The 11,872-nt window shown below is 59.6% G+C and overlaps 1 protein-coding gene across 4 annotated transcripts; it reads left to right on the top strand.

Moving 5' to 3' along the window:
• Nucleotides 1-3,920: 3,920 nt before the first annotated feature.
• On the top strand, nt 3,921-11,871 carry CORO6 (coronin 6). 4 transcript variants are annotated; one of them, XM_058283119.2, is made up of 11 exons: nt 3,921-4,172; nt 5,306-5,564; nt 6,988-7,110; nt 7,511-7,640; nt 7,738-7,919; nt 8,517-8,636; nt 9,616-9,720; nt 9,877-10,022; nt 10,344-10,401; nt 10,491-10,721; nt 10,810-11,871. In XM_058283119.2, exons 2-11 carry the CDS (start codon nt 5,367-5,369, stop codon nt 10,933-10,935), a joined length of 1,419 nt encoding a protein of 472 aa, XP_058139102.1. In that variant the 5' UTR covers nt 3,921-4,172; nt 5,306-5,366; the 3' UTR covers nt 10,936-11,871. The 4 variants fall into 4 exon arrangements, with proteins under 4 accessions (XP_058139102.1, XP_058139104.1, XP_058139101.1 ...); XM_058283121.2 differs by having other exon boundaries at nt 10,813-11,871; XM_058283118.2 differs by lacking the exon at nt 8,517-8,636 and adding an exon at nt 9,041-9,160.
• The last annotated feature ends 1 nt before the right edge of the window (nt 11,872 follows it).

The following is an 11,872-nucleotide window of genomic DNA, read 5'->3' on the forward strand; positions in this document are numbered from 1 at the left end:
GCCAAAGGGCAGTTCTCTGAAATGGGCTCCGAGTGGGAGGCACTTCTACAGACCTATCATGAGATATTTTGTGGGCGCCATTCATCACAAGGAAGGCAGTGCTACTATCTAGGGAAAGCTCAAGCTTCCAAGAGGCAGTAAAAATGCTAACTACCTGGAGTTAGCCAAACTGCAAGGTCTGCCTTCACATCTGATGCCAATTGCAAGTTTGGGGTGGGGGAGGGGATTTCCCAAACATCCTCAGGTTCAATAACTTGCTGGAAGGACTTAAAGAACTCTCACGGTTTACTGCAGGGAAAGGATACAAAATAGGACCAGCCAAGGGAAGGGATGTTTAGGGTAGATTCCTAGGAGAAGTCGAAACACAGCTTCCAGTCATTCTCCCCGTGGAATCGTGGACAGCATTACCTCGTCCCCGTGGACATGTGTGGCAATACACACAGTATTTTCAACCAGGAAAGCTCACCTGAACCTTTGGTATCCAGGTTTTTTTTTTTTTTGGGGGGGGGGAGGGTGCTCAGTCACATATTACCTGCATGGCTAACCTTTGTGTATCATTGGATGTTGGGCCAATAGCTTTAGTCTCTGGTTCCTCAGGAGGTTGGAACTGATATGGCTTACCCCAATCCCCCATCAAAAATTACATTGTTAGACTGTCTAGTATCTAGGCAAACAAAGTCACTCTTTTTAATCAGGACAGTCCAGGGACCTAGAGATCTCCTCCCAGTAGTCCAGGGCAAAGGCCAGACCTCTCTTTGGGTAAAGATCTCTCTTTACCATATACTAACAGAACAAAATTTGCAGATGTTTCCAGAGAAAATACTGCCTTGAACTAAATTTAAGTGAATCCTCCATATCAAGTGGGTGGGGCACAACCCTGGTCTCTGGGTCAAGGCTGTTCATAATGGTGAAGGCAAAGTCATTTCACAAAATATTCTAGGGGTCCCTGAGCAGTCTAGATGAACTCAGTCTTGGCCTTCTAGCCAAAGCAGATGGACCAAAGCATGGCTAAGGTGCCAGGCCACCTCTTCCAGAAAATTGCTTTAGGAAAGGTGATGAAATCCATGTCCTCTTCTCTAACTTGCAGTTCAGAGCCCAGCTGACCGTTCAAAAGGGTTATAACGGCAAAAGGAGGCACCAAGCCCTGGTGGTCTTTGTGTCTTTGTGCCTTGGCTCCACCCACCACCAGCTCTGCCAGGCCTCGGCAGCCTGAAGAATGCTAGAGGGCAGGGCTGAGCCACACCAGGCCTAAGGAATACCTGTAAATCCCACTCCTGGGCCTAAGGGCACCCCAACCCCAGATGGTGAACTGGAAAGCAGGACCGAATTGAGGGATTCCTGCTTCCTAATCTCAGGCCCTTCCCTCCAGCTCTCTTGAAAGAGAAGGGAAGAAAGTGGATGTGGCTCAAGTGATAGAGCTTCTGCCTACCATATGGGAGGCCCTGGGTTCGATCTCTGAGGCCTCCTGGTGAAAAAGAGAAAGCATGCCTGGGCCCATGCAAGTGCTCACATGGTGAGCCAGTTGCCCGCGTGAGTGCCTGCATGGTAAGACAGTGCCCTGTGCAAGTGAGTCACAGAGCAAGATGATGACACATCAAAAGAGAGACAAGGGGGGAATCAAGGTGAGGCGCAGCAAAAACTAGGAACTGAGGTGACGCAATTGACAGGGAACCTCTCTCCCCATCAGAGGTCCCCAGGATTGAATCCGGCCCAGTGAATACTAGAGAAGAGAAAATGAGAAGACACCACAGTAGAAACAACAGGGCAGGAAGTGGGGAAGGGGGGAATAAATAAATAAATAAATAAATCTTAAAAAAAGAAAAAAAAGGGAGCAAAGGAAAGGGTAAAGGAAAGATGCCTTTTCAGGGTAGGAAGCAGCAAGTCATCCCTTCTCTGCCAACAAGTGGCACAGGGTCAGAAAGACTCTGACTCAGCTGTCTTCATTTTACAGTCCAGAGAGCTGCAAAAATAGGGTGATTGAGCAGGGGCTGGAACTGCATGTTCCTTATTAGTCCAGGCAGCCTTTCCTCTATGCCATGAAGCATTACTACATCAAGTGATACTGTCCTTCGAGGAGACGCAAAGATGCATGTCACTGAAAGCATGGACACAGAGGCCTGACAGCCTGGGTGAGACGCACAGCTCCACCACACACCAGTCGAGCAATCTTGGGCAAGCTATTTTAACCTCTTTGTACCTCAGTTTCCTCATCTGTAAAATAATAATAAGAGTGTCCCTCTCAGAAAGTTGTTACCAGAATGGATTTAATATGTATATGCCCTCAGAACAATGCATGTAGTAAAAGTGAGCTACTGTTACTAAGGAACAACTGAGTCACTCAGGATTTTTTCCTCTTTTTTTTTTTATTTATTTAATTCCCCCCCCCCCTCCCCCAGTTATCTGTTCTCTGTGTCTATTTGCTGTGTCTTGTTTCTTTGTCCGCTTCTGTTGTTGTCAGCGGCAGGGGATGTGTGGGCAGGCAGGGGATGTGTGGGCAGCGCCATTCCTGGCGGAATGCACTTTCTTTCACGCTGGGCGGCTCTCCTTACAGGGAGCACTCCTTGTGCGTGGGGCTCCCCTACGCGGGGGATACCCCTGCGTGGCAGGGCACTCCTTGCGCGCATCAGCACTGCGCATGGGTCAGCTCCACACAGGTCAAGGAGGCCCGGGGTTTGAACCGCGGACCTCCCATGTGGTAGACGGACGCCCTAACCACTGGGCCAAGTCCGTTTCCCGATTTTTTTCCTCTTAATCATGTGCCTGGAAATCTTTAGGTAAGAGGAAGAATCCTCCTCCACCCTCACAGCCCCCCACACCATGAATTATTTCTGGAGCGCTGGAAGCCTGATACCGTGACTCTTCCTGAGAAACAAAGGATCCTTGTGGGACCTTCGCCTTTTTTCCTCCATCTTCCCTCCCCTGACCCCCGGGGCTGGTGTCTCTCCAGGGACTGTGTTGGGTTCATTCCCAGGTGTGCTGCAGGCCACACTCTGCCCTCCAGGGGCTTATGCTCCAAGGCGAGAAACCTGGGCAATGGGTGGGCCCTGGGTAGGCAGAGCTACAAGGACTGGTATTTGCTGGCTATGCTGTGATCAGGTTTCTTTTTATCTCCCTAGTGAAAATTGTAATCTGTGGGTCTTGGGGAGGTGGGAAGGGGGAGGCTTCCCTGGAACACAGTCCAGCCACCAACTCCACCGCCGCCCAGAAGCCTTTCCGAGCACCACCCTCTGAGCGCCTGGCCCCGCTGCCCTCTGTAATTCGACTGGCCAAAGTCCTGTGCAGCCCCTTTCCCGGAAGCCTGATGTTCTCAGAGGTCAAGGTGGGGTCACTTTTCTCCCATCCTTGATCTTTAGGCAGGCCATCTTCCTTCCACCCTGCCGTGGAGTCCTCTCTGACGGGGTAAAGCCCCTAATTCAGTGCCAGCGTGTAAGTTCTCAGAATGGTCGCTAGAGCTCTAATAACGACAATTACAACTAACATTTACAGCCCCTTGTCGGGAGTCCTCGCAGCTGCCCTGGGCCACCCTAGGTTCTCAGCCAAGGGCAGAGACGACTTCCCCGGAGTATCTTCCTGGGCCTCTACCCCGCGGGGCCGGGACGTCGGGTCCCGCAGCCACGGCCTGCCGGGAAGGGCTAAATCGGGAGCGCAATTGCGGCAGGAATGCGGCGCGAAGGCACCTGATCTCGCGGCGGCCGGCTCCCGGGCGGCCGCGCGCCCTTCCCTCGCCGCCTCGCTGTCCCCGCGCCGCGCTCGGCCTCTGGGAACCCCGGCCTCGCCGGCCCACCCGGAGGGCGCAGGGCGGGGAAGGAGCGCGCACAGCCGGCGCGCACACGCCTCTCCCCACGCCGCCCCGCGGCCCCAGGGCGCCCGCGCCGCGTGCGGGGCGCTCGACTTTCCCGCGGCTCCGGGGGGGCGGGGCCGGCGCGGGCCGTCCCCGCCGCTGGCCCCGCCCCGCAGGTTGATGGCAGCGGCAGCTGGGACTGCAGCGGCGCCCGGCCCCGGAGAGCCGCAGGGGCGGCCCGAGCGCGCAGCCGGACGCCGGGGCCCCAGACGCCGCGCGCAGCCTGACAGGCAGCCCCGACACGCTGACGACTCCCTCAGCCCCCAGCGCACATCCAGCCCCCTCCGCAGAGGAGCCGCAGCGGGAGCGCCCCCGGCCGGCTCAGGACCAGGTACCCCCACCCCCACCGCAGCCACCGCAGCCAGCGGAGCGGGCGGGGTCTCCAGACGGGGCAGAGGTTGGGTCTCCCCCCGCGTGCAAACTCGGTCCCGACCGGGGCTGACCCGGTGTCAGTATTTGGCCGGACAGCGGCCCGCGCGCCGCGCAGGGCACAGACACCTCGTCTCGCAGGAACGCAGTGCCTCGGCGGAGGCCGGCCCTCAGGTCTGGGGCCGCGGGAGCGGCGTGAAGGGCACTGGGGTGCGCGGGGCTGGGGAGGGGCAGGAGTCAGTGGCTGCGGCTTTGGCGGCTTGGTGCCGTTCCCTGGGGAAGCGTCTAGCTCAGGCTCTGGCTGGGTAAAAGTCACCTCACCCCTGCAAGGCTGGCCCAGGGAGTCTAGGACGGCACCCCCAGGAGAGCCTCTAGGAGGAAGGCACAGGCCGGACAGAGGAGCCAGTGAAGCTGGGCAGCAGTTGTGGGCAACGGCCAGAAAACCCGGGTTAGGAGGGCCTCCTGGAGTAGCCAGTGCCGGGAGCCAGAGGAAGGGGGAAGACCCACCTTACACTGTGTCCCTCCAAAGCAAGGGAGGAAATTTGATGTAACAGGAAGGACACTGGTTAACGGACAGGAGGAAGTTCTCCCCTGGCAAATCTTCGGAAAAAAGCAAACTCCCCATTTGCCTGAACTGTGCCAGAGATAGGGAGTTCAGGATCTTGGGGGGCTGCAGTCACAGCCCCACAGCTGACCTTGAGCCAGGATCCAAGATCCAACGCCTCTGAGTCTGGAGACAGGGCCTCTGGGAGATACAAACCCTCCGGTGGAGAGATGCTCATGCAGGGCTGGCAGGGGGAGGGCAGCCTGGCACTGAGGCTCCTCCCCAAAACAACTTTGACTCCCAGGAAGATTTCAACCCCTGTCAGACCTCACTGTCCTCTCAGCCTGAGTCTCTGAGGAGAAGTCAGACCCCAAACCCTAGCCCCTCACATTAAGCAGCACTTTACATCTGGCAAAGAATGGTCCCCTGCTTTAATCACCTTGCAGAAAGCTCCCAGCAGCTGGGACCAGGTCCTCTCTGAATTTGTACCTGAGTCCTGGCAAGACACCCCTCCTCACCTGCCAACCTTCCACTTCTCTTCCCTCCCCCAGCTCCCAGACTAAGGACCAAGGCCCTGGTAGGCACCGAGCTTCTCCATCTCTGCCCCCAGCCATGAGCCGGCGTGTGGTTCGGCAGAGCAAGTTCCGCCACGTGTTTGGGCAGGCAGCAAAGGCTGACCAGGCCTACGAGGACATCCGTGTGTCCAAGGTCACATGGGACAGCTCCTTCTGTGCCGTCAACCCCAAATTCCTGGCCATTATCGTGGAGGCTGGAGGCGGGGGTGCCTTCATCGTCCTGCCTCTGGTCAAGGTGAGGGGTTGGGGGCAGGGCTGGAAGCAGGTGGGGCGGGCATTGGCCGGGGCCTCTGGGAACTCCTGACAGCGGCCTGTATCCAAGTGTCCACTTCTTGAACTCCGCTCCTCTGTAGGGAGGTCAGTTCATGCGGATGGCTGCTCTGTGTCCCAGGCCCCTCTCACCTCCCTGAGCAGCCTGCCTCCACTCTCCAGCCTGCCCCTCCCTCGGCGCAGCACCCTGTTCTCAGCAGGGACCAGGAAGGGAGCTGAGCGATGGAGTTGGCTGGGATGCCGAGGAGCCAGGGCCTGGCCGCATTCTGTTCCTGTCTCCTCCTCTATATTCTGGGCGTAGGGATCCTCCTCCCCAGCCCGAGGTGACCATTTGATTACTCTCACGTTCCAGAGCAGCACACTGAAGACAGAGTCAGGTTCTATCCAGAGAGTCCTTGGCCACCTCCCCTCTCTGGTTCTTGCAGTGCGGTAGGCTGAGAGCGAGGGCAGGGGACGTACACATCAGTCTGAAGGCTTCCCTACCCTCAGGATGAGGGCCAGGCAGCAGCTGCCCCCCTTGCTGAATTGCCTCAAGCTCCTTGGCCATGTCCACCCCCAGCATGGCCACCTCCAGGCATGACCTTGACCTGGATTCTGGCCCCCTCACCTTGTTAGGGAAGGCCCCACAGGTAGCAGGGTCATGAAGAGGCCTGACAATAGCCAGTGACTCACCCTGGGATAATGCAGACACCATCCAGAGACACCATCCCCAGGGCTCAAATTTCAGCTGGAGCTGCCTTCCCTTCCCCTCCCACCCGCTTCAGGATAAAGTACCACACAGCCGCCCCTCTGCCCTACTGCCTGCTCTGGTCTGGTGCCAGCCCCTGCAGAGGGCTCAGAGCCCCCATAAGCAGCCTGTGAAGGCCAAAAATAGATGGGCCCTCAGCTCAGGGTTTGGGAGAGCAGGCTCCAGGATTGCCTGCTGCTTGTGGTTCCAAAGTGAAGCCAGTGACAGCAGAGATCTGCCAAGGTGGCTAGGAAAGTGTTGTCTGGCCTGCACTCATCATTACCTCACCTTGACCTCCTCTACCAGGGGCTCCCCATAGATATTCCACATGGGGAGCAGGCCCAAGAACAGCCCCCTCTAACTGGGTGTCTTTGGAAGAGCAATGGGCTGCAAGTTCAAGTCTCATCTCTACCAGTATCTTGCTGTGTGTCCTTGGACAAGTCGTTTCACCCCTCTGTGTCTGATTCCCTATTATTAAAAGACTTCAACTCTGCCTACCTTCATGAAAGCGCAGAGTGGTTTGGATGGGGTGGGAGGTCCAGAGAGCCGATTCTGCAGACAGAAGCTAGATGGTAGAGGATTGAGAGGGAAACTGGTCCTCTGCCCATCCCAACTCCAAAATAGGAGAGTAGCTCCACATCTCCTTCTCTGACCCCTCCAGACAGGGCGAGTGGATAAGAACTACCCACTGGTCACCGGGCACACTGGCCCTGTGCTGGACATTGACTGGTGCCCACACAATGACAACGTCATCGCCAGTGCCTCAGATGACACCACCATCATGGTAGGAGCCAGGGGGACACTGCTGGACAACGGGGCGGGAGGACTGCCTCACCTGTGTTGGGGAAGGTGGTAAAGGAAGTACTGGGTCCCAGGGCGCTGCCCTGCCCTGCCTAGCTCCCAGGCTATTTTTAGCTACATGCTCACCCCCTCCCAGGATGCACTGCTTAGGACTAATTATAGCCATGACCAACTCCGGCGTGAAAAGCAGGGGGCAGTGCTCTGGAGCCTCGCCGCTGGGGGGAATGGGGAGGTCTTTGGAGAACTGGCAATGCCACCCCCTGGCTCCCAGCTGCCTCATATTTGACCCTTACTTCCAGGGGAGCCAGTAGGGGTGAGGGTAGAGGGGAAGGGACAGGGCTGATTCATCGCCCCATCCACACGGTCCTTTTCCTTCTACCCAGGTGTGGCAGATTCCAGACTATACCCCCATGCGCAACATTACGGAGCCCGTCATCACACTTGAGGGCCACTCCAAGCGCGTGGGCATCCTCTCCTGGCACCCCACTGCCCGCAACGTCCTGCTCAGCGCAGGTCTGGGGGCCTGGGGGAGGGGGTGGGCCTCCACCACAGGCCTGCGTGAGTGGCAGAGGCAGGGCCCGGGTGACAGTGCCCGGCCACTCTTGCACAGGTGGTGACAATGTGATCATCATCTGGAATGTGGGCACTGGAGAGGTGCTCCTGAGCCTGGATGACATGCACCCCGACATCATCCACAGCGTGTGCTGGAACAGCAACGGCAGCCTGCTTGCCACCACCTGCAAGGACAAGACCCTGCGCATCATTGACCCCCGCAAGGGACAGGTGGTGGCGGTGAGTGCCTGGCCTGAATGCCCCCCCCCCCGGCACAATGCCAGCTCTTGCACCCGGGACCAGCCCCATCCCCCCACCCCCCCAATCCTCTGATACCCTGACCCCAGCTCTCACCTCCTCCACTCCTACCCCAAGGATCCGCCTCGCACCCCCCCAGGCTCTGCAGCCATAGCTCCCTGCGCGCTAAGTTACCCCTCAGCCGGCAGTTCTCCGCTTTACTCCCCTTCTCTCCCCTCCTTGGCATGGCAGAAGTCCTCCTCGAGACTGAGGAGGGGAGAAGCTGCAAACTCCATCCTCCCGCCAGAACCTACATGAAAGCTGGGTTCCCACACCCCTCCCCCCGCAGCGGGCACCTAGCGCGTCTCCCAGGCGTGGGGTCTGCCCCTGGCTCGCGGGGGGCCACTTCAGCCCTTTTCGGCCAGCTGGGGGGGGGGGGGAGATAAGGGACACCCTCCCGCCCTGCTGCCTGAGCAGCCTCTGTGGAAACTGGGGTGCGCGGGCCGCGTGCATGTGTGTGTGAAGCACACCCGTCCAGCGCGGCCGCGGCGGGGCGGGGGCGGGCCGGCGGGCCCTCTAACCCACTAACCCCGCGAGCAGGAGCGAACCCGGCCTCACGAGGGCGCCCGTCCGCTGCGGGCCGTCTTCACCGCAAACGGGAAGCTGCTCAGCACCGGCTTCAGCAGGATGAGTGAGCGGCAACTCGCGCTCTGGGACCCGGTAGGCCAGGCCGCGCGGGGCGCGCCCGCTCGCTCCTTCGCTGGGCCAGCCAAGAGCGTCCTCCCAGCCGTGGCCCGCGCCGAGGGCCGAAGTGGAGCGGGGAACTCGCGACCGGGAAAAGCCTCTCTGCGACCCCGCTGGCAGACCTCCCTTGCTCTGGGGATAAGCCTTTGAGGACGCTTAAGGGCTCAGGATCAGCTGGGAGACGCGCGCCCCGCTCTCTCTGGGTCCAGATGCTCTTCCAAGCATGGGGCCAGCCATGGTCCCCCAGGAAGCTGAGTACTTAGGCCCCCTTTTATCTCTCCCCGCCTCCACCCCCAATCAGCAAGCTGGTTGCTTGGCCCTTCCGGCTCCCCCGGGCAGACAGCTGGATGACGCCCCTCCCTGTCTCCCCCTCCCCCCAGGAGAGGTTTGCGGCCCACGAGGGGATGAGACCAATGCGGGCCGTCTTCACGCGCCAGGGTCACATCTTCACCACGGGCTTCACCCGCATGAGCCAGCGCGAGCTGGGCCTGTGGGACCCGGTAACGCAGCTGGAGGCTTGGGGCGTGTGCCCTGGGGGCTGGCATCACGGGAAAGGGGCCAGGCGCCCCCCTCCCCGCGGAGCATGCCCACCTGGACGGGGCTGGGGGGCTGCTGCCCCATTTGCAGCGCCTGCCACCCCCACACCCATCCCTATGCCCAGTTTTGCTGCGTCGCCTGAAGGAGCCCTCGCTGGTGTCCCCACCTGGTGATGCCGAGTCCCTGGGGGTGGTTTGCTGTGACTGCATGCAGCAGCCTAGGGGGTATATGATGCGCGGGAGAGGGAGAGGTGAAGGGTCTAGGGGTGGGTCCTGCAGTGCCGAAGACCGGACACATGGTCCGGACACATTGCACATGGGCCTGTCGCATTGGTGGGGAGCGGAAAGGGGCTTTAGGGTGTGGAAAAGTGGCTTGGGAGGAAAGGGCAGGGCTGGTCACGCCTCCTATGCTCTGGCAGAACAACTTCGAGGAGCCAGTGGCACTGCAGGAGATGGACACAAGTAACGGGGTCCTACTGCCCTTCTACGATGCCGACTCCAGCATTGTCTACCTGTGCGGCAAGGTGCTTGGGGAGGGAGGGAAGGGACAGGACGGGACGGGACGGGGGGTGGGACTGGGGAGCAGGATGGAGCCGGGGAGAACCATGGGCTGGCGGGAATGTGGAGAGGGGCAGGGCCCCCCCCCCCCCGCCACGCCTTTGAGCCGGCTGCCTTTGCAGGGTGACAGCAGCATTCGGTACTTTGAGATTACTGACGAGCCCCCTTTCGTGCACTACTTGAACACGTTTAGCAGCAAGGAGCCGCAGCGGGGCATGGGTTTCATGCCCAAGCGGGGCCTGGACGTCAGCAAGTGCGAGATTGCCCGGTCAGCAGCCTTGGCCCCTCCAGATGCCCACCTCTGTCCCCCACTCCCTTGGGGTCTCGGCCAAGGCAGTAGTATAATGCTTTGGAAAAGCGGGGAGGGGGTGTATCAAACAGGCCTGTTTCCAAAGGCTCGCTGGCTTGACATTATCTGAGCTTGAGTTTTCTCATCTGTAAAATGATGATAAACTTTCCTATTCGAAGAGAACGATAATGTTTAAAGTGCAAGCAAGTGTGGGTCTCCAACCCCTCGGTCTCAGGCAGGAGCAGTTACGGGGGCAGGCAGGAGGATCAGGCCGGGGTGCTGAACCCTGCTCCCTTATAGGTTTTATAAGCTGCACGAAAGAAAGTGTGAACCCATCGTCATGACCGTGCCCCGCAAGGTGAGGGGTCGGGAGAGGGGTTGGCGCAGGACTCCGAGGCCGAAGGGACAGCAGCACACCCATGCGCCTGCCACTCTCCACCCCCGCAGTCAGACCTGTTCCAGGACGACCTGTACCCGGATACGCCAGGTCCTGAGCCGGCCCTGGAAGCGGACGAGTGGCTGTCGGGTCAGGACGCGGAGCCCGTGCTGATCTCGCTGAGGGATGGTTATGTGCCCCCCAAACACCGCGAGCTCCGCGTCACCAAGCGCAACATCCTGGACGTGCGTCCCCCTCCGGGCCCCCGCCGGAGCCAGTCGGCCAGCGACGCCCCCTTGTCGGTGAGATACGACCCCGGCCCGTTCAGACTCAGGCTAGAATGCCCCTGCTACCCCTTGCCCGACACCGCCTCTGTCCTCCGCGCCCCAGCAGCAGCACACCCTGGAGACGCTGCTGGAGGAGATCAAGGCCCTTCGCGAGCAGGTGCAGGCCCAGGAGCAGCGCATCACGGCGTTGGAGAACATGCTGTGCGAGCTGGTGGACGGCACCGACTAGCCCGGCTGGCGGAGGGCCGGACCCCGGGTCTGCGCTCCATCGCCAGGGGTGGGACTGGGAAGGGAACTGTGCCCTTCGCGGGAGACTTGGACCAGCGGAGGGTCACGGAGCCCCACGTCCTCTGGCGCCGGCCGGGCACTCGGCAGGAGCTGGCTTTGGGGGACCCAGAGCGGTGGGGGCTCAGCAAATGGTGCTGCACGGTGAGGCGGTGTTCCCCTCTGCCCCCCGCCCAGGACAGGGGAAGCGCTTAGTTTTAGCGAGACGCTTAGGGATATTGGGGAGCTTGGACTTAAACTCCTCAAAGGGGTGGCAAATGGACGGGTCTCCCCGGGCTGGCTGCGGAAAATGCCAGCTCTTCTCCCTCTCATCAGCTCATTTGACTCTACCACCCTGAATGGTAAAGCATAACGGGCGTTACCCCAGTTCTGCAGAGACACACAAACCGCTGGCTGCAGAGCCGGACCCCCTGGCTACACCCAGCAGCAGCAACCAGGCGGAAGAAGTCAAGGGAGAACTGGCAAGAAGAAGCCGATTTAACACACACACACACACACACAGGAGAACTAACAAGAAGCAGGTTTCTCACACACACACACACAGAACTGACAAGAGGAAGCAGGTTTCACTCACACACACACACACACACACACACCTACCCTCTGCTGTGGCCTTGACTCCTTGTGAGGAAAACAAGACATACGAATGAAGTATTTTACTAAGTGCTCAGTCTGTGCTTACTGCCTGTGGGGTGAGGGGGGAGGACCTGAGCATCTGCAAATGCTACCCGCAGGCTCCAAGGGACTTTGACAAATGCAACCCTGGGCTCAGGACCCAGCAGGCAGCTCTGACCCCAGAGCCTTCCCCACACGGAGGTTCAGAAGGACCCCCTATCTGCACCATGGGCATTGCTCTGCAGTAAAGCCAGGTAGGAAAAGCC

The sequence above is a fragment of the Dasypus novemcinctus genome, chromosome 21 (assembly GCF_030445035.2).
Source record: "Dasypus novemcinctus isolate mDasNov1 chromosome 21, mDasNov1.1.hap2, whole genome shotgun sequence".
Lineage (NCBI taxonomy): Eukaryota > Metazoa > Chordata > Mammalia > Cingulata > Dasypodidae > Dasypus > Dasypus novemcinctus.

Bases quoted from the DNA above. Each gene is read 5' to 3' on its own strand.
- CORO6 (XM_058283119.2), top strand. From the start codon at position 5,367: ATGAGCCGGCGTGTGGTTCGGCAGAGCAAGTTCCGCCACGTGTTTGGG. The intron at 7,111-7,510 runs GTAGGAGCCAGG...CCTTCTACCCAG, and splicing joins CAGATGACACCACCATCATG to GTGTGGCAGATTCCAGACTA. The intron at 8,637-9,615 runs GTAGGCCAGGCC...ATGCTCTGGCAG, and splicing joins AACTCGCGCTCTGGGACCCG to AACAACTTCGAGGAGCCAGT.